The sequence below is a fragment of the Procambarus clarkii genome, chromosome 60 (genome assembly GCF_040958095.1).
Source record: "Procambarus clarkii isolate CNS0578487 chromosome 60, FALCON_Pclarkii_2.0, whole genome shotgun sequence".
Classification (NCBI taxonomy): domain Eukaryota; kingdom Metazoa; phylum Arthropoda; class Malacostraca; order Decapoda; family Cambaridae; genus Procambarus; species Procambarus clarkii.
In genome coordinates, this window is record NC_091209.1 from 21064695 (window position 1) to 21086913 (window position 22219).

General features: G+C 40.5%; 2 protein-coding genes across 9 annotated transcripts in view; one reads left to right on the forward strand and one right to left on the reverse strand.

Moving 5' to 3' along the window:
* The window catches only part of LOC123766706 (NADPH-dependent diflavin oxidoreductase 1), a 173840-nt gene that overhangs the window by 117544 nt on the left and 34077 nt on the right, over positions 1-22219 (forward strand). The gene's annotated exons all lie outside the window — the stretch shown is intronic.
* On the reverse strand, positions 11278-20256 carry LOC123766707 (serine/threonine-protein phosphatase PGAM5, mitochondrial). Of its 8 annotated transcripts, none has more exons than XM_045755987.2 (6): positions 20141-20256; positions 18613-18997; positions 17526-17710; positions 16819-17036; positions 15718-15848; positions 11278-13783 (listed from the first exon to the last, which is right to left on the reverse strand). In XM_045755987.2, exons 2-6 carry the CDS (start codon positions 18771-18773, stop codon positions 13633-13635), a joined length of 846 nt encoding a protein of 281 aa, XP_045611943.1. In that variant the 5' UTR covers positions 18774-18997; positions 20141-20256; the 3' UTR covers positions 11278-13632. The 8 variants fall into 8 exon arrangements, with proteins under 8 accessions (XP_045611943.1, XP_045611939.1, XP_069163790.1 ...); XM_045755983.2 differs by having other exon boundaries at positions 15718-15851; positions 20141-20255; XM_069307689.1 differs by having other exon boundaries at positions 20157-20239.

Genomic DNA, 22219 nt, shown 5'->3' on the forward strand with positions numbered 1-22219 from the left:
GCGAAGCTATACCTAATAAATTCCCTGTAACCTACCTTACCCTTCTATTGTCAACCAATGTCTATTTTTTTCTTTAAAGAGCGCTGTTTGTCGACATAATTGTATTTGTGCTGCTTTTTCATCTATGTTTTCATTTCTTGTTTTCATTCTACTCATTATGCTCAATTAGTATTAAGCTTGTCATTTAAGTTTATCATGCCCGAAACGCTTTGCGTAATAGTGGCTTTAGGCATTGTATGTACTAGCTCTACCTATAAGTCTACCAATCCTTGTAAAAATTTATTGTATGTACCTTACCTAAATAAAATTGTATTGTATTGTATTGTTTACAAAGTAACATCATTAACATCATTGTATTGTTAACAAAGTACATCATTATGGTGTCAGAGGACACTCCCTACAATACCTCAAATCCTACCTTACTGACAGGCTCCAATGTGTTTCTGTGAATAATACAATTTCGCCCACCCTACCCATCAACATTGGTGTTCCCCAGGGCAGCATACTTGGCCCTCTCCTCTTTCTCATCTACATTAATGACCTTCCAAATGCCTCCCAACACCTCAAACCAATCCTATTTGCTGACGACACAACCTTCATTTACTCCAGTCCTGATCCCCTTGCTCTAAATGCCACAGTAAATACTGAGCTAAATAAAGTCCATCTGTGGCTAACTGCCAACAAACTCACCCTTAACATTGACAAAACTTTCTATATTCTGTTTGGCAATAAATCCTCTAATCAAATAAATCTCAAAATAAACAATACCCAAATTTGTAACAAATTAGATGGCAAATTCCTTGGCATTCTCATTGACCACAAGCTGAATTTCCAGGGGCACATTCTAAACATATCAAAAAAAGTTTCAAAAACTGTGGGCATTCTTTCTAAGATCAGATATTATGTACCACGCCCTGCCCTGGTGACTCTCTATTACTCCCTTATCTATCCATATCTCAACTATGGTATTTGTGCTTGGGGCTCTACTACCCAAAATCACTTACGTCCTCTAATTACTCAACACAAAGCTGCTGTTAGGACAATATCCAATTCTGGCCCCAGACATCACTCGTACCCCTATTCAAATCCCTGAATATGTTAGACATTAAGTCACTGCACATTCTCTCATGTGTACTATACATATACAAAACGCTAAATTGTAATGCCAATCCTGATCTCAAAAGCTTCATAGAAGGTTGTAACAGAACCCATGAGCACCACACCAGAAATAAATACAGTTTTGATATTCCTAGAGTTCGACTTAATCAAACCAGAAATGCCCTACAAATCAAGGGGCCCAGGATGTGGAATGACCTTCCCAACCATGTTAAAGACAGTACCTCTCTCAACCAGTTTAAGTTAAAAACGAAGCTATACCTAATAAATTCCCTGTAACCCACCTTACCCCTCTATTGTCAACCCATGTATGTTTTTTTTTTTTTTTTTTTTTTTTTTACAAATCAACGCTGTTTTAATGTAATTTTCTGTAATAATTTGTAATTGTATTTGTGCTGTTTTTTCAACAATGTTCCCCCCTCTTTTACCTCTATTTTTATTTGTACTCAACGCATTTTTTTCTTTTTACCCATTAGTTTTAAGCTTTAGTCAGTAGTGTTTTTTCCTGCCCGAAACGCTTTGCGTAATAGTGGCTTTAGGCATTGTATGTACTAGCTCCTATCTATAAAGCCAACAAACTTTGTAAAATCTCTTTATGTATGTACCTTTGCCTAAATAAAAATTATTATTATTATTATTATTATTATAACGATGACGTCGGAGTTACATATTACGCTCAGGTCTTAGACCCTACTCCGGGGCGTCGCGTGCTTGGCGGGAAAACTACTCTCGGGCTCACTATAGACCCATCATATAACCATGATATAGAAGTCAGCGTCTATATACACTATATTATATACTCAGGATATGAAATATAATTCCTGGAAGAATTGGTACTAGATATATAGCCCGTTTTCTCGATTTAAGAAGCGAAAATTTTGAAGTGTTTTCTTCTAGTCATAAATGTTTGAATCTAAGCCATCTTCCTAACCTATTGATGCCGATGCTCATTTGTCAGAGCTTCAAAAGTATTTATGTTTTAATTTCATTAAAGCATGATAATTAACGCTGTGGCGACAGCCATAAAATTGCTGAGTATTAAGTGAATTATTACATGAAATGACAGGTTGCATTCAATCATACCACAGCTGAAGAACTAAAGTAGTGGTGTTGAATTCCACGTGTTGCCCAACTCAAACTCGGGAAGTATAAACACCTGACCCGACGACCCCAAACCTCGCTTGACCTCTTACCACACATCTCCGTACGTTTAAGGCCAACTCTGTGTAACTGTGAATATAGCTTTGTGTTGCCTGAAGCTATGATAGAATACCCGCCTCTCAGTGACCTGTTTAGCGGTGAACACAATTTTGAGTTGCGTAAACCTGTTCCGAACCTATTATGTGCCTCCATAATCCTTTACACCACCGCCCACGGGATGGGTATGGGGTGCATAATAAAGAAAGAAATTTAATTGAATTGTAAACCTGCTAGAAAATCAACAAAAGCAACAGAGGTTGGTTTTTCTAAGCCCAATTGTTTATTAATGTCGTCACCTGTGTACAAAGGTAAAACATGTTCAGCAGTCAGCATATACAACTATTATTATTAACATAAGAATAGAGGAAAACTGAAGAAGGCCAGTTGAGAGGCGGGACCAAAGAGCCAGAGCTCAACCCCCCCGCGAGCACAACTAGGTGAGTAGGCTCCAAAATTCTTAAAGAGTTTTGGCCCCATCAGTTGCAGTTTTGTTCCTTCTCTCGTTTTCCCGCAGGTAAAGAAAACGGGAGTATTCCTCTATTTCACTCTGTATTGGGGCGGGAAACAGATTTATATTTCTGCCAATTAGCTTTGTCGCGACATTGCTTCCGACTGCAGCTATATCGTTATTTTCTAATGGAATGGAAGGCAGGGTAGGAAGAGAGGGGTAGAGAATTTTGATTAGGAAAGAGGAGAAAGAGAAAAGGGATGAGAGAGAAGGCGAATATCGAGATATTAGAATGATTGTCAGATTATGGAAGTAAACAAAGCGGTTTTCTCCACACATGGCGCAGTGGATGATGTGCTCGTCTGTCTTCAGGTCAGCCGGAGTAAGCACCATTGGGTCTGGTTAGTAACTGAATGGATGACCGTGAGACAATCTCACCTCTGGCTAGAGGTATAATGGGTGCTCATCCTCCCATAACATATAAGAAAACATATCGCCAACACAAATTATTTGGCAAAAATAATAAACTATATACGAACGAGCAAATTGAGATTAATGTAAGCTAATATGCCATATACAGTTTACGGGAACAACGTCTGGAGCAGTTTAACCCTTAGCCTGCTAAACGCGGACAGGTCAACGACTCGTCTAGACGCGCGCAGTCAGAGAATTGCTTCATCTCTCCTGAACAAGGGGCGACAGGGTCACTAAATCCATTGACCAACGAAGCAAAGGCCTCTATCCCAGAGAGGGACGGCAAATCGACCCTTATGCCTCACGAGAACACTTCTACAGAGCAAACAACAGTGGAACAAATCCACAAGGGCCGTGACGAGGGTTCAAACCTACGTCCGAGAAGATCCCAGACGCTGCCTTAATCGACTGAGCTACGACATGGTTTAAACCCTCGTCACGGCCCTTTGTGGATTTGTTCATTTGATGCATCACGCTATTGTGATTTTTGTGTGTAAACAACAACGGACATTGCGACCATTTTCCTCACATCGACAACAGGTCAAGTCAGTGTGTTTTCAGGAATCCTCGAACCTTGAGTGGAGCTTCGCTCATAGCCAGAGGACGGGTCTCTGTCTGACACAGTGGGACCCGTAAATAAGGGCGCGCAGCCCCCCTTGTCGTAAACTAAGACCAAATTGGTTTTAATTCAGCCTCCAAACTGGGCTGGACGGTAGAGCGACGGTCTCGCTTCATGCAGGTCGGCGTTCAATCCCCGACCGTCCAAGTGGTTGGGCACCATTCCTTCCCCCCCCCCCCCCGTCCAATCCCTACGACGACGTTTCAGTCCGTCCTGGACCATTCTCAAGTCGATTGTGAGAATGGTCCAGGACTGTGTGAATGGTCCAGGATTGTGAGAATGGATCACAATCGACTTGAGAATGGTCCAGGACGGACCGAAACGTCGTCGTCCCTTCACCTTCTAGCGTGTGGTTCTGTCGGAACAATAGCTCTAGACACAGAAGAGCTGTCGGGACAAGCTCTTCTTCACTCTGGGACTGTTAAGGCGATATCCTCCAGTTCGCTGGCTGTTGCCGCGTGTGGCTGGGTTCTGACGACGACGGATCTTGACTCGTGCGAGAAGCTATTTGTTGTTTCAGATTCAGCTACTAGGAACTAAAAGATTCAAGTAACACGGGCTATGGTGAGCCCGTAGTGGACTTACCAGGCACAGGAGCATGGTTGTAACTTGGCGAGAAGCATGATAAGGAAACTATATACCAATATGAGTGGGATTGGGTGATTATAGATAGGAGCTGCCTCGAATGGGCCAATAGGCCTTCTGCAGTTGCCTTTGTTCTTATGTTCTTACCTAAACCTATCGAACGCGTTTTCCCTATATAGTGTCCAGTCCGCTTTTGAGCATTCCTTGTGAACACACATTTTATATGTGACGATGTGAATGACGAAGGGAGGAGGAGGAGAGAGGGTAATAAAGCAGGGAATCAGGGCAGACTGACGCAAAATGAGATACGCAAGAGCACTCGCTGACACCTGTACTTGTGCTCTCAGCGCGGGAAAAACAATCGATAGGCTTCAACAGGAAGACTCAAGATCAAGGGGCGTGAATCGAACAGGTTGTGAGAAGTGACGTTGCCATGGTTGTTGTTGTTGATTCGCTACCTGGAGCAAAAAGTTCCAAGTAGCACGGGCTATGGTGAGCCCGTATTGTTGCCATGGAGGCGGCTCCTGTCAACGGGAGTGGTGGCGGCGGCGAAGGGCGGGCGGGTGGAGGCTGGCAAGCAACAGAATGAGCAACGGTTGGGGTTAAGTGTTGGAGGAAACGGAATAATAACGGTTAGAAATGGGAAAGAAAACTACTTAATTGTTTATTAGAGAAGAGAATCTCTCTCTCTACTCTCTCTAATTCTCTATTCTCTCCATTCTTTATTATATATTTTCTCTCCATTCTCTCTCTTCCCCGTAAGTGCGCACATCATGCTGCGCACCTACTGCTCGATTCGTGTTTGTTTTTGTTTGTTGCTATCTTGCGTTTCCGAATGACCTTCAGGATCTTATGATGGCGTGCAATATACGGCCATATGTTGACCAGACCACACACTAGAAGGTGAAGGGACGACGACGTTTCGGTCCGTCCTGGACCATTCTCAAGTCGCTTGTGATCCATTCTCACAGTCCTGGACCATTCTCACAGTCCTGGACCATTCTCACAGTCCTGGACCATTCTCACAATCCTGGACCATTCTCACAATCGACTTGAGAATTGTCCTGGACGGGACCGAAACGTCGTCCCTTCACCTTCTAGTGTGTGGTCTGGTCAACATACTTCAGCCACGTTATTGTGACTCATCGCCTGCATACGGTCATATATTATGTCTAGAGTAGGTCAGGGGGGGGGGAAAGAGTGAGAGGGAGGGATATATACAACCCGTCCTCAGACAAAGTCCATTCCATCCAGCGGTCGACCCCAGTGACGCATTCATTCATTTTAATATGCTGTTCATTCAAAATAGGAATTTTCTCAAATATAAATTAATATTGATATTTATTAGCATACTGTGCCTATTTAGGCATTGGTTAGGTTAGGGGTTTAGGTTCTGTTGACGATTATTTGTATTTGTAGTACGTGGGTGAAGCATTTATAGTGTTGTGGTTCGAACAAAATTCGTCGGTGAACTACTTGTTCCGGATATGTTCGAACGAAATCCGTTGTGAGTCGTGTGTAAACCGTTTTTCATTCATAAACAGGGGGTTTGGCGGGTGGATGGAATGGACTTTGACCTTTGAACTAGTAGAATAAGGCTTAAGATAAGCTATGGGGAGAGAAATTAGCTGTAATAATGTTATCAAGAGCAAAAAGCCGTCTTTTGTTTAGCCTCCAGCGTATAAAAAAGCACTTCAGTACCAATTTCAAACTATATGAATTAAAAATGGAAAACGGGAAAATAAACCAACAAAATTGGATAAATTAGGCTAGCCTATTAAACATGTTTTCTTTTCGTTTTTTTTAACATAAGACTACAGATTAGTCGACGCCGTATCAGTCAAAATCTAATTTGTCCTTAGAAATGGCATGATAAACACAGAAATCACAATAGCGTGATGCATCAAGTGCCTAGACGCTATTATTCTTTATCGATTAAGGCAGCGTCTGGGATGCTCTCGGACGTAGGTTCGAATCCTCATCACGGCCCTTGTGGATTTGTTCAATTAATTTTCTTCAAATTGTCGAAGCTCTTTAGGTGATCAACGATAGCACAGTCACATTTTAACATGTTCAAACACACAATTTCCAATACTGTGAATCGTGCTTCTTAGCGAGGACACTTTGCGCTTATAATTCAGTTCTAGCGCGAGCGTCAGCACTATTCTGCCTTCCTCTTCAAGTTCAAGTATGTTTATTGAGATAAGCAAGAAATACATCTCAAAGGGATAGAGTAGCTTAGGCTATTTCTATACCCTCCTTCCTCTTTGTCCCGTTCTCTTCTTTCATTTGCCTTTCTCCCCCTTCCCCGTTTCTTCCTCCCACATAGCTCCCACTAGCAGACTCCCTAGCTGAGACTCACGCCGATTCCAAGCCCACATACTCCTCTTCAATAGCAAACTTAATCGCCTTAGTGTATTTTGCAGACGAAGCAAGGACCTCAAAGCCTCTTCCAGCTGAAGCTTAGACTGGACTCCTCTTTGTTTCTTCTTGAGGCCTAGACGCTGTCGTTACCTGCTGGAATATAAAATAAAGTATTTTCCATACAGGATAAACATCAATTCCACCAAAAAGGATGTCGAACACTCTCTAATTTGAACCTTTTGTGCCCTCAGAAATTCTTTTGCGCAGCTGCACATAGGGTGAGTATGAGGTGTACAATTTAATTAACTAGTTATCACTGGCGGCACCAATTAAAATAAATTCCTTTAGAATATTTAGGGGAGAATTAAAAGTCTATTCAAAGAATAAGAAACCTTTCTTACGGAGAATATTAAAGTTGTACTCTGTCAAAAAGCATAAGACTAGGTATATATTATAAAGCAGAGATTCTTAACCAAATGCTGAATATATAAGTTACCAGCGACAGTCAGGTGTTTAGGTATTCAGAGAACACTGCCGAGATGGATGCAGCATCATGCCCAACCGTTTCTGTCTAGAACGCGATCCTTTTGTTGTCATACTAGGACGTAGACCACTGCGCCACGCGACCCATTGGGCATACGAGTACCTAAGGTTCGTAACAGTAAAATAATACGTATAAATTAATACACAAAATTTATTTTTGATCTCTGTCTTTTCGAGCAAAGAAAATGCGTCGACATATTTTATAAGATTTTTTCGAACTGGTATTTTATAAACACGCGTCGAATTATGCTCACACACACACACACGCGTGCACACACACACACACACGTGCTCACCCACACGTGTATATCTGCTCATGCTACATGCACGCACATGTTCCTTCACCCTCCCCAACCTCTACCATCCCAAAACACAAACACACACACACACTCACACACACACACACACACACACACACACTCACAGAAAGATCTAGGAGTTGATATCACGCCAAACCTGTCTCCTGAAGCCCACATAAAAAGAATTACATCTGCGGCGTACGCTAGGCTGACTAACATCATAGCAGCGTTCAGGAACCTGTGTAAGGAATCATTAAGAACCTTGTACACAGCATTTGTAAGACCAATCCTGGAGTATGCGGCCACAGCATGGAGCCCGTACCTTGTCAAGCACAAGACGAAGCTGAAAAAAGTCCAAAGGTATTCCACTAGACTAGTCCCAGAACTAAGAGGCATGAGTTACGAGGAAAGGGCTGCTGGAAATGCACCTTACGACATTGGAAGACAGAAGAGTGATCACTACCTACAAAATCCTCAGGGGAATTGACAGGGTAGATAAGGATAAACTGTTTAACACGGGTGGTACGCGAACAAGGGGACACAGGTGGAAACTGAGTACCCAAAGAGCCACAGGGACGTTAGAAAGAACTTTTTCAGTGTCAGAGTTGTTAATAGGTGGAATGCATTAGGCAGTGATGTGGTGGAGGGTGACTCCATATACAGTTTCAAATGTAAATATGATAGAGCCCAGTAGGCTCAGGAATCTGTACACCAGTTGATTGACAATTGAGAGGTGGGACCAAGGAGCTAAAGCTCAACCCCCGCATGCACAAATAGGTAAGTAATTGTAAACACCACATAAAACATGCCTGAAAACTACCTTGTTCTCTCGTAACTGATGTTATCAGAGGAAACCCGTAAACTTTCGTGAAGCCTGTACTAAGTTAACCAACAAACTAGGGAACTCATTCAAGTATTTACCATAATGTGAATCCACTTGAGTCTAAGCCGTTCTAGAAATAATTCTTCCTCAGGTGAGTTTGTGGCGACTGTGTGATATAGAATACGGCTCAGAGAAAGATTATACACTGTGGAGGTTTTGAACTATAGCCGGTACAGCAACAACCTCGCTTCTTGCAGGGTTGGCGTTCGATCGCAGATGATCCAAGTGGTACTTGCTGACCAAACCACACACTAGAAAGTGAAAGGATGACGACGGTTCGGTCCGTCCTGGATCATTCTCAAGTTGATTGTCAACCACACAATCGACTTGAGAATGGTCCAGTACGGACCGAAACGTCGTCGTCCCTTCACTTTCTAGTGTGTGGTTTGGTCAACATATTTCAGCCACGTTATTGTGACTCCTCGTCTGCAAGTGGTACTTGTACACCGGTCCTTCACTCCTCATATCCTCATATCTTGTCCTCACATCCTTTCTAGATGCCGCACGGTCTTGCCGCTTTCTCTCCCTAATTACCTTACCTAGAGACTTCCAAGCAAACGCTAAAAGTTAACATAGTATTTGTCAGCTGACTGAATCTTTGCCGGAGGTTTAAGACGCTGTTAAAGGCGAGTCAGGCGATCTGTATCCACCTAGCGGGATGCTTTGTCGAGGCTCGTATCCCAGCAATTGTTTACGGACTACCCTTCAACCTCCAGTTGTTGTTTAAGATTCAGCTACTGAGAACAAGAAGTTCTAAGTAGCACTGGCTATGGAGAGCCCGTAGTGGACTCACCTAGCACAGGAGCGAGGCTGATGTGTTTCAACCTCCAGCGGTTGGGTGCTTAATAGCCCACTGTACTATATGTAGAAGAGCGGATCTCTTCTATATGTAAGACAGACGGGAATGTATCTATTTCTGTTAGCACTAAACGCACTCCAATCACCTGTGGGATTCAATAACTCACTACAATATGCATAGGAAAACAGATTTTAACCTTGTCTATGGAAGACCCGAGAGAATGTATATATGCTGGTTAACACTGTAAATGTATGGACACGTCTGTGGTAGAACATAAGCTAAACAAAACAAAAACTGGCATATGTGGGTGCTAAGAATTTCCGGGTTGAGAATGTGTTGTTGATTAGTGGTCGAGAGAACGGGTTGGTGGTGAGGTGGTTGGTTATAGTCACTGGTTGTGAAGGTTGTCATAGTGATAAGGTTGGTTGGGTAAGGAGAGAGGGGTAGCTGATGGGAGGTACTGGGTAAGGAGAGGGGGGGTAGATGGGTAGTACTGGGTAAGGAGAAAGGGGGTAGATGGGAGGTACTGGGTACTGTGGGAGGTACTGTGGATGCTGTCATGACTTTCCTTAACCATGATTCATCTCCCTCTTCATTTTTTACCCTCTCCCCTCACCTTTTCAACCTTCACTTGAAACTTGTGATGAGAAGAGTACAAATACAAATTTAAGTACAAATGATAGATTGCCCTGAAGGCCAAAGGCATGCAATTAAGCTAAAATATTGTATCTCCAGGTAGTGTCACAAGCCTTCTCCAGGTCAAAACGAACTGCCACGACTGAAACGAGAAAAGATTCAGAGGTATTTTGGCCCCAGTGCCTCTTCGAGGCAGAACACTTACCGCGCACATCTCCAGCACAGCATGAATTCCACAGAGGAACATGCTTCCACGTGCCAAAAAGAGGTATTAGTGAGGGTCAGAGTAGAGCAAAGTTTAATAAGGCATCGTGAATAAAAGGGAGCATGGAAGGATATCAGATGGGCCGGGGAAAGCATCACGGAGAGTGAAAAAGATTCTAGTCTGTCTTATCAAACCACCACTGATGGAAAGAGAGAGAGGAGGCTGGAAGGATAAGAAGGGAAACAAGGATGGGGAAATGGTTACTGTTATGAGGGCCATCAATGACTCTCAATGCTTGGTCTATAAATGGAGAGCAGCAGAGAGAGAGAATGATGCAGGAAGGAGGGCAAATGTGAAAGTCAACACGAGTCGACTATGTGGAATTCAGGAGAGACAAAAGAAAATGTTCAAGATGAAAGCTTCAGGTATTTGTAAGGACATTGCCCCTGAGAGTATATCAACAGTTACAAAGTCACCTAAAAGGAGCACAAGCTCCAGCAAAAAGTCAAAATGTTGCTCGTGGTCGGGAAGAGAAATCGAAACATGGAAGGATACAAATGGAGCAGATGGTATACTATTTATTCACAAAGATACAAGCAGTGGTAGAATGAACATTTGACTGAAAAAGAATTGAGGGATAAAAGGAATATCATTCCAGATTAATAGAAAATTAGTTAGTATTACCAGATATAGTTAGAGAGGAGAGAAAGGAATAACTGGAATCAACCAGGATGGGTGTCAAATCATCAGTTCCTGGAGACAAATGCAAAGTGGTGAAAATTGCAAGATTTTCACTGCAGCTGCAGCAAAATTGAGAGTTGCAGCTCTCTGAAATTGTCATAAAAGTCATGGATGTTCCATTGAAGAACAGCTATTTTGTCTGTTAGCAAAGACACAAGTAAAGATACGAGACAGAGGGCACAGAACTAGGCAAGATCAAGATCCGAGCAATCAGGGTTGGGGGAACAAGGTCAGCAGTGATGAAGGTTTGCAGTGAACATTTTTGGGTGATCATACATGTACCTTTTTGGGTCGGTTGGTTTGATGGGCCTGTAAATTGCATTAAATTACTAAATATATAAAAATGCAAGGCTTATTTTAAACAATTTTCGTAGCTACAATTTATTTGAAAATTCACACATCTTAAAAGGTCATTCATATTTGTTTAATTATTTGTACATTAACATTACAGAATGAAAATGCCTTGTGTAGCTTAGGAACCCTTCACTCGTTCTGTCAGGGTTACCAACTTCTTCCCCAAGATAATACATACAGAAAAGACTGCTTCCTATATGACCATAGCTCCAGTCAGGCACAATCTTCACATGCTTGTTCAATGGCTACCTAAACAACTTTAAGCTTTAATATGCTCATGTTCCCTCTCAACAATAATGTTCAAGTTGAACATTTAAACAAATTCACCAGTTAGATCAATTATTTTTCTGTATGACATACAAAAAAATCTATTCCCAACATATTCAATTAATTTTGATCAAGTATTTATAACACTGCTTCTTTCTAGTGAAGAGAACAGTTCATATTAATTTTCCGTTTAACTTGTGCGTTATTTGTATTTAATGTTCTAGTCATATTTATTACTTAATTTCTGTTCCAGACTTCTAAGGTAAATGAGCACAAATGTGACTGCAGAACATGGAATAAAAAATAATACACTAGTTAAGTACAAAGTTGATACGGTACATTCTAGTCGTTGGCAAGTTGTTGTTTTTGATTCACGGACAAAATTAAGTGCAAATGTTGGAAATCAACTTGTGTATTGTCCAGCAAAATAATTATCCAAAAAGCACCAAGCCTCATCAAGCAAAACAATTGATACTGTATATATATATACACAAAGTCACAACTAGAATGCAACTGATGTAGTATATACAAAACAAAATGTGTGATGTTGGTGCAAGGGACCTAAATATTATTTAAGGAGTGGATGCCAAGCATCTACACAGATATTATATTAAAAGTCATAATTTAATCAGTCTAAAAATATGGTTAATTATGCTACGGTAATTAAAACTCATACAATTTTAAAGCAATTCTATAAGGCTGAGAGAGATATACTGACCAAAGGCCCACAAATTTAATTTAATGCCAATTATGAAGAATTTGCAACTTTAAAAATATTATGATAATGAAAATGTGCATAATACAATACCTACACATTCTTTGTCTGAAGTGAACATCTTTAACCATTCTTTCTTAAAAACCATAAAAATGGTCATACTGTAAAACTAACCAAGATACCATTTGCAACTGAGCCTACAGAATGTATGCCATGACATTAGGTCATGTGTGTGTAGAAACTTATTATTAATACATCACTTTAGGTCTCAACGCCCATGTGTTAAAATGGTTCTAAAAATCTGCCACCAGAGGATTACATGGTCCAATAACATTAGGAACCATGTTTCAATACCATGCATAAGATACACATGTTTCATACTGTTTACGTAAAAAACAAAAACAAAGAATTTGGCATCAAACTGAAATGCAGGTAAATTGATAATGCACAATGAAATCACGTTAATGTGATATATCAACGAGAAAATCAGTAGGAGCCATGAGGATGACCCAAACATGCTCACTCTATTACTCGTAAGGAAACGACCACAAATCAGCGTTGCATTACTCTTGATCATGTCGTGGTGCAGTGGTACTCCCATTTGCTTGGGAATACCAAGTGAATCCTCCTCACGGGTTCTACTGATTATATTCATAAGCATAAACATTTGATATATATTAAATTCATTTGTTTATCTTGCTGTGCTTCAAACCAATGGCATCATCTGAAATAAGTACTGTAGTCTCACATGCTACTCTTAAGAAATTATGACACTGTAATTGTTCGCAACAAGTGATACAAGTAATCTTCTGTACAATTATTTATTCAAACACGAGTACATATATAAACATATGATTATTGTTACTGTACTACTAGTATTTACCTGATGTGTATTTCGGTTTTGAAGATTTTTATATTAAAAAATATCTATAATAAGCACAAACTTTTTGCTATGAAGAACAATCAAAGCATCAAATGTAGCCATTGAAACCAAGCAAATATCAAGTTCTGTAAATAACACTGCTGAACAGCCTGTCTCTCTAATTTCACTGCATGCCAATATCTATTATTCAAAGTAATTCCAAAAATCAAAAGGAATTCATATTTTTTAATCACAAAGCAAATATACTGCATATTTGTATTATTAAAAGCTTGATTTAGTTGTACAAACTGGTCCTGAGTCACATTGTTCATAGTATCAAGCATTTAAAATGTCCCCTCAGATTTACAGTAGAAATAGCAACATTGGGACAAGCAACCTTATTAAAATTACAATGACAAATTTAAATATTTAAAATTTTAGTATCTTTACATCACTGTTTAAACAAGAAATCATCAAGTAACCAATATCTAAGATTCTGTAATGACCTTATGAAAGGAATGTTTATGTCCGGGTAAGCTTCTGAGGAGGCATATACCCACATTCACCCAAGTGCCACAATCCAACACGACCATCGGGGCGAATGACAATGTGCGTCATGCTGCCGTTGTGTAGGGTCATGCGTAACCACGCTTCAGGGGGCAGTTGTAGGGATCTATAATTATAAAAGATAATTTATTTTTACCAGCCAAGTGAAAATGTAAGATGGGAGTAGCCATCTGGCCAGAAAAAAATAATTAAATAGGACTATTCATTCACTATAATAACCTCCTGACTGAAAATCTTAATGTTCAGAAGAGCGTCCCCACATTTACACAAGTGACACAACCTAACAAAGCTGTACTAAACACCATAACACAGAATCAACACCATCACACTCCAGTATAATGCTTATAGCAGTAACCCACAATTTCATTCATAAAAGTTGAGCGCTTCTTGTGATTTGCCACAATTTTTTGATCACCACCATTCATTATCACTTGCTAATTATTTGCTAATTACTCCACCTGTTCTATGCTGCTCATATTCGATGCCCAATTCATAATGCACTCACCCACTATATCTTAATTTTAATTGCTTTTGTCTCTTCCTATATTCAAATTCACATGGGTCCACACTTCACCACTCCCATCCTCCATTTGCTCAATCTTGACATACTTCTCTAAAAAAATTATTTTGTATTTATATATATACACACAAGAGCTCTTACATTTTGTAAAGCCACTAGCACCCATAGCATTTCGGGCAGGTTCTTAATTTTAATTTTCCAAGGAATACAATCCGCCAAATCGTTTAACAACCAGGTACCCATTCACTGCTAGGTGAAGAGAGGCTACAGTTAAGGAATGGCACCCAGTCAGTCCTTTCCGTCCAAAGCGCTCGCAAAGTGCCGGGCGAATGTTTTACCACTGCGCCACGGGTGCTAAATCATACAATTTGACTGCTCTTCACTTTTCTTTCCATTATAGAGTATTGTATTTTTATGCCTTACTACAGTATATCAATGCTCATAACATTGGATAACACAAAGATTGGTCTTTTTGAAACTTAAAGTATGAAAAAGGTATGGAGCACTACATACAAAAGAAATGCTTGAATAGCTTTATAAAACAAAAATTGCATTTGTAAAATTCCAAGTTAAAATGTGGAATAATAAAAAGTAGACGACACACAACTTACAAATTATGTGAAAATTTGCCTTTAAAGGCTTTATTACTCAAAAATTTGAGTGGCCATTTTTTCAAAGTTTAGTGTAAGCAGCTGAAATTCTATGTACAGTAGTGAGGAAATTAAATACAGTGAGAGGTAGTTGCATAAGGTGACCGCAGTACAAGACCACCATACCATACAGGTAAGTGTGAATATTTATATGAATTATCTGCAATATTAAAAAAATGCAATAGTACATTGAGGAAGCCTGGTCGACGACCGGGCAGCGGGGTCGCTGAGCACCGAAATCACCTCAAGGTAAGGTAAGGTACACAATTATTATAATGAATTAAAAACATAACATAAATGAAGATGTAGTAATAGAGTTTTTGTCCCTTTGTAGATATATATTTAAAACCCAGTTACCCATACCAGAACTTGACTACAAATGTAATGTTTAAACAAAATGCAATTGTAAAAAAAAAAAAAATACAATATAGTTTACTGATCAAATACAGTGGAACCTCTATAAAGGTAATAGCAGGAACAGAACACAAGATAAGTTGGGAAGAATTTACAACCGAATCATATCTTGATCTAGTAAATTGAGGCAGCATGGTAACAAAACAGCATGAGGATTACTATTACTGTATTCTTATAATTCTATTGGCTGACTTTTTGTTTTTGTTTTAAGAATTTTGACTTTTTTTTTTTATACCTACAGTAGTAAACGTTAGGCAAGAAAGGTCCGAGGAAAGTCCCAAACAATATCCAACTAGAAAGGCTCGTTAAAGTAGACCTATACTACATGATGATGATATATATAAGCCTCCTTCCCTAGAAGAGAAGGTGGGGGAAACAAAGAAAATGAAGAGAGAAAAGAAAAAAAAAATGGTATTCAAAAGGTATTTCTACTGATTATTTCTAATAATTACTGACCTGCACACAAAATACCTGATGACATTAGCATGACATACAATTATTTCATAGCTATCCTTTTCCTGAGATGATGGAGCACGATGAATGTATTTTCTAAAGGCAGCCTCAATGCGAGCACCATCAGCATAAAACTTCTGAGGAAAACGCTATCATCATTTACGGCTTTTAAAACAAATTAATACAAAAATAATGTTCAAAAGACTCACAGGTGAAAATATCTGAGGTACAGTTATTCTAATGATATTGGTCATAGCACAATCAAGGGTCTGTAGTGGTAGTGTCTGAAAGTTATTTGAAACCAGTTGAGAAGAGTGCGGGCAGAGGTTTACATTGCTACAATACATTGTTTACATTGCCCACCAAGGTATCTCTCAAGGTGATCAATGATGCATAGCCATCGACCAAACACAAGACGTGTAGCATGAGAGAGTTGATCAGCAAAGCCTAAACCAAAAAAAACTGCAAGCAGCACTCAAATAAATGCAGCATCTGCAATAACATATAATGCTTTCGCCTGCCAGACAATCTTGGCATTAATGGCCAATGGATCTTCCAGGTAGCAAGTCTCATTCCTAGGCAAAAACAGAAAGGCTGGAGGTGACATGAAGCTGGAAGCTAGAGGCAGAAGAAAAGCCACCTTAACAATGACTACTCAACTGAGGGAGAAACTTTCCTTGCCTCTACAAGCACACTAGATCCTAGTCCAGGTAATTGGTGTATATGAGCTAGTTTTGAGACCTGGTAGTTTTGTGAATGTGTCTGGTACCAGAGCAATGCACCAGTTAAGTTTCCAATGGACAGACTAAAAAGTATGTACAAAAATATACTCATTATAGTTTCATTAACTGTCATTTATAATGACTTTGTGATTACTGTATTATGTATCTGGATTTGTGAAAGTTGAATAAGATTCAAACTAAATACAAAAATATACAAAATCCATAAATGTCTGGATTAATACAGTCTAATTTTTCAAGCTCACAATGTACTTTTAAACAAATTATCCAAATCAAATTTAAGACATCTTTAATTCCAATCACTATCTTCAAATATCAATAAATTTCTTGAAAGCATGTCATCTAAAAGCAAATAATCACCTACATGCATTTCTGGCTTCCAGCTACCAATGGGTGGTTCTGGTGGAATGGGTGCCCCTTCTCGTAGCAGGTCACAATGTTCCACCTCTTCCACATTACCCAACTTTTCAGCGATAATCTTAGCTGTTTCTGCAGCCCTTGTCATTGTGGAGTAGACAATGCGTGAATACGGAAAATCAAGAATTTTAAGTCGTTCTCCAGTCAGCGCAGCCTGTTCACGACCTGTAGAAAAAAGCAAAGAAGTAAATACAAAATGACATGCAGTATATACAAAAGGAATACACCCATCAATGGTTGAGGGAGACGACCAGATAAGCCCACAAATCACGGGACCAGGAGCCGGCAAAATAGACCAGATGTGTTCCCCTGCAGCCATTAAGGAGATGAACCATAAACCCAGCAAGGTGCTTTCTGTGATGAAAAGAGAAAGAGACACCAACAAGTGAAAGAGGAACCCATGAAAGGAAGCGCAGAGACCGCAGAATCTGGCTCCAATGTTGCTTACCTGGATTAGTTGCAGGCAAAGCCCCAGCTCTACCAGACTGCCTCCTTGAATGAAGGGCAGAACCTGCAGTACAAACTGATACTGTACTTAGGAATATAGAAGATAAAAGAAAGAAAATGGGGCATTAACTTAAACATTTACCACCAGTTACATAATCTAATGACACACAGATGTCACCAAGTGACAAAATGTACAGAACGACTTACCCAACTGTGTAAGGTACCGCTCTGAATCCGTGGCACCGTCGAGATTATACTGTCCGTGTCGTATGAAAATTAAGTGACGGGATGCTGTTGCTCGAACCTTTTCAAAGCGTTCCTCAATATCATTAACGTTATTGTTAGCATCATGTTTTAGATTATGCGGTTTCACTAAACTCTGTGGTTCTCTTCTGGAAAAAGAAAAACATTTGTCAAATGCACTGTACCATAAGATTATCTTTATATCAACACACACAAAAGCCATCACACTGCAAACTAAATCAGGTCACTTAATTATTAACCCCAAAAAATTCCTACAGGAGAGTAATGCATCATGAATTATAGTATTCCTTAATAAAGTTTAATCTGTTAAGTACTTGTTACTAAAGCTAAACTCTTGCATTATCAACATAACATTTTTTTAAGTTCACTTGCATTGTTCACATTTCCCCACTTCTCTTTCACGCTTCTCAAGCACCATACACCATGTAACTAATTCACACACTAAACCTCAACAATTAATTCATACACAAAACCAACAGGTAATTATTTTACAAGCTAAACCTTAGCAAAGTACAGTAATTAGTTCGTGTAAACCTCAGTAGTTAATTAATTCATACATTAAGCCTCAGCAGATTAAAATTATTCACAATAAATAAATTTACTAATTCCTGTCTTCAGTGGTATAGCACAAACAAGTAAACACTAATACCAATTCCCAGGGCCAACAAAAGCCCATCTTCAACCTTTTACCAGCAAATACTGATGAACCAAAAATGTAAGCAGTCAACAGAAAACTTGAAAAGTTTCTGCAAGAGCTATTGGATCAGTCAGGTCGTGACGGCTATGAGACGCTTACACAAATAGCCACACTGGTCCAAATAATAGTCAGGAAAGCCTGGACCCATGACAGGCAGCTAGTGGAAAGTTTGTAGTAACTTTGTACCCTGGTGCAGGACACATTTTATGATGAGGTCAACTAGTCTTATATAATGCTTCTCAGACTGTGAGTGTGAATATATGCATGAGTGAGTGAACAAATGCATGCAAGTGAGAAATATAAGTGGAGGGATATATAAAGCAACCTACCAACCTATCCCAGTTCCAATCCCATTTAACCGATGGGGTGAAACCTGTAGTCCAAGAAGCCAAAGCATTCTTTTTGCTGGTGTCGCTGGTCACAATATAACCAGCAATAGCACCTCCTGCTGCAGCTGCAACCACACTCGCACGACCTAATTTCTTCACCCACATTTTCTTCTCGTTTCAGGTTTACAGCGCCTTGCCGAGAGATTCTAATTACTGTATCTACCTCAAAGATAATTTCTTCTTTAATATGATATTTTTATGGGAATCTGTAGCTTCTCATTTGGTACCACTTTTACTTAATGGTTATCTGCTGTACTATTTGTCACATACTGGTAACATCATGACTTTTACCAAGTCTGCTTGCAAGTCTCTCACCCACCATTTAAAACCTTTAAAGAAAAAATTAATTTTAGTTGATATTATAAATTTACCAGCTATTCAGTACAGGTATATCAATAAGCATATGACAAAATATAGTAAGGGTTCCACCACCAACAAAACTTGGTCTTCCGAAAGTTTAGATGAAGTTTCAAGCTCAACAAGCCACAATGCAGGACTGAGAACAAGAGATGCGTTTTCACCCACAGGGTTATTAACCCATGGAACTGCCTACCCGCCACCGTAAATGCCAAAACTCTGTTAACTTTTAAAGTACAACTGGAAAAGATCAAGGCAAGTGGGAGGACATTCGACAAGCCACCAGCATCCTATCCTCATCGAGGCCCTAGTATTAGTGCCCCTCACATAAAGAAGGTTTCATTCCAGTTGCAAGATCATCGAGATGCGTTGAAATGGAAAAAATATTGGCATCTTTTGGTCATGTGAAACCACAAATTGTTTCATTGTATTTCTGAACTGGAATTCAGTGCAGGGACACTTATTTTTTTTAAGTAATTTGATGAAAATGTGTTGAAAAATTATCCTATCATTTAAACTAATGAGAACATAACTATGTAAATCAAGTGTCGAATGAAATTTAATGACCTTTTCGCTTTTCTGATGGGGTCCCTCGATGCCTTCTCAATGTTAGTTCTAGGCTAACTAGGTTCTTGTGGAACTAGATGCCTAATTCCACAAGAACTAGCCATCAATTCTGTACGATATACTATTCAAAACCAAAATTATCTTCACCCAATTCTGCATTATGCTGAAAAAAAGATGCAAATTCATGAACATAGTATTGGATTCAGGTCACTGTACTTAAGATGGTGCGCCAATGGACTTTAAAATTGATCTAACTTTACCCAAGATAACCTAACACAGGGTAAGGTACACAGGGCAAGGTACCCTAGTGTACCTTACCTCCAGCTCCCCAAACTACTCAGCACGACTACCACGGTGGTTCACGCAGTTTAATAACCCCACTCCTGTGCCGGGTAAGTCCACTACGGGCTCACCATAGCCCGTGCTACTTGGGTTCCAAGTAGCTGAATCTATAACAACAAGAAGCAGTTAATGATGGTAGACTGGAGTGTACCTCACACTGAAGGTACACACAACAGTGGTGCACCAGTTAGCCTAGTGTACCTCACCCTGGAGCTCTTGTACCTGGTCACCACGCACTACGGTAAGTACGGTACACTATAATGGCCACCCAGCCGCCCTCTGCCGGCCACGGCTCACATCACTCTTCTCTGTATTTACTATTTTCTCTATTGACTATTTCCCTCTGCAGAATCGAGTTATTAGCTCTTGGACCCCGCCTTTCTAACCAATCTATTTTCCTCTGTTATATCTACTACATATGTCTCTTAACACTCTACACGCATATATCCCTCAGGAAGCAGCCCGTAGGTGCTGTCTAACTCCTATTTACTGCTAGGTGAACAGGTGCATCAAGTGAAAGAAACTCTGATCATTTGTTGCCGACTCCGTCGGGAGTCGAACCCGGGCACTTAGGACTACGACCCCCCGAGCGCTGTCCACTCAGCCGCGTGGCCCCCCATCTGTGCTAACCTAGTTGTGCTTGCGGGGGGGGGGGGAGGGGTCGAGCTTTGGCTCTTTGGTCCCGCCTCTCAACTGTCAGTCAACTGGTGTACAGATTCCTGAGCCTATCATATCTACATTTGAAACTGTGTATGGAGTCAGCCTCCACCACATCACTGCCTAATGCATTCCATTTGTTAACTACTCTGACACTGAAAAAAAATTCTAATGTCTTTGTGGGTCATTAGGGTACTAAGTTTCCACCTGTGTCCCCTTGTATGTGTCCCCACCCCCTTGTATGTGTCCCACCCGTGCTAAACAGTTTGTCTTTCTCCACCCTGTCAATTCCCCTGAGAATTTTGTAGGGGGTTATCATATGTATGTATTTACCTGAGGACCATTATCTCTCTAGTGGCCCCGACGGGGACAGGAAGCCGGCAGCTTGTAATGGTCCCCCATTTGTTCTGATGACTTTTTCAAGCTGGATTTTAAAGTTCAGCAGAATTTTGACATTTACAACTTCAGTGGGTAGGCAGTTCCATAGGTTTATAACCCATGGAAACACAGTAACTGTATAGGTGAAAAGGCATCTCTTCTTTTGCAGTCTTACATTGTGGATTGTTGAGCTTAAAACCGTAGTTCCTTGTTTGTGATACATCTGACCTGTCGAAGAAGTTGTCTGGATCAGCATTCTCCAAATTGTTTGCTATTTAGAACGTTTCGATAAGAACAGCCCTATCGTGTCTGGTTAGCAGTGTTGTTGGCCCTGTGGCCCTCAACCTTTCCTGGTACAAGAGTTGACTTAGTTTTGGAATTATTTTTGTTGCCCGGTGTTGAACTTTCTCCAATGAAGCTGTCTTTCTGAAGATGAGGTGTCCATGCCTTTGTAACGGTTCTATTGTTACGTAAAGTATGGTGACAAATAAACACAGACACTAAGATATATATATATATATTTGGTCGAATATACAGAAGTACACAGGTGATACTTTGGTGTGAGTTGAGCGCACTGAGCGTCGGTACAGTATCTCGCAAGTGTCTGCTCTAGACCACACTTGAAAGTAGACTCTGATTAATGTTTGCTATTCTGCTGCTTATATGCTCGGGCAACACCTCACCGTGTTGCCCGGGCAACGCCTCACCTCATTCATCTCCAAAGGTTGACAGGAATATTAACAATGCATTTGGAGCGAGTATATTATTGGGATAATCTACTCGCTACAGAACTCCCCCTCCCAGGGGATGAAAGGAAAAATACTTGATCAAGGAACTTAGCTGGTCGGTGAATTGTACGCCCTGCTCGCGTTACATAACCATCAAAGTTAACTTCCTCCTCTTCGCTGATGTCATCTAACTGGGGTTGTAGGGTGGGAGGTCGCACAGGATCGTCCGTCGTCGTAGGATCAGGTTGTGGTGCGGCTGGTAACTGGGGTTGTAGGGTGGGAGGTCGTACAGGATCGTCCGTCGTCGTAGGTGGCGGTGCTGCTGGTAACTGGTCGAAAAGTGAACTGCGTAGTCGGCGGATGTGTCTCTGGATTTAGCAGTGTCGCAGACGTTGAGACGAAGCCTGGAGCAGAGCAGAGAGAGTGAGGCCGGAGTCGTGGAGGTCTATGTGGGAGAGCGTGGCGGCTCGATTGAGAATTGTGAGTGTCTGAACTCGGGGAGCGAGAGCGTGGCGGCTCGAT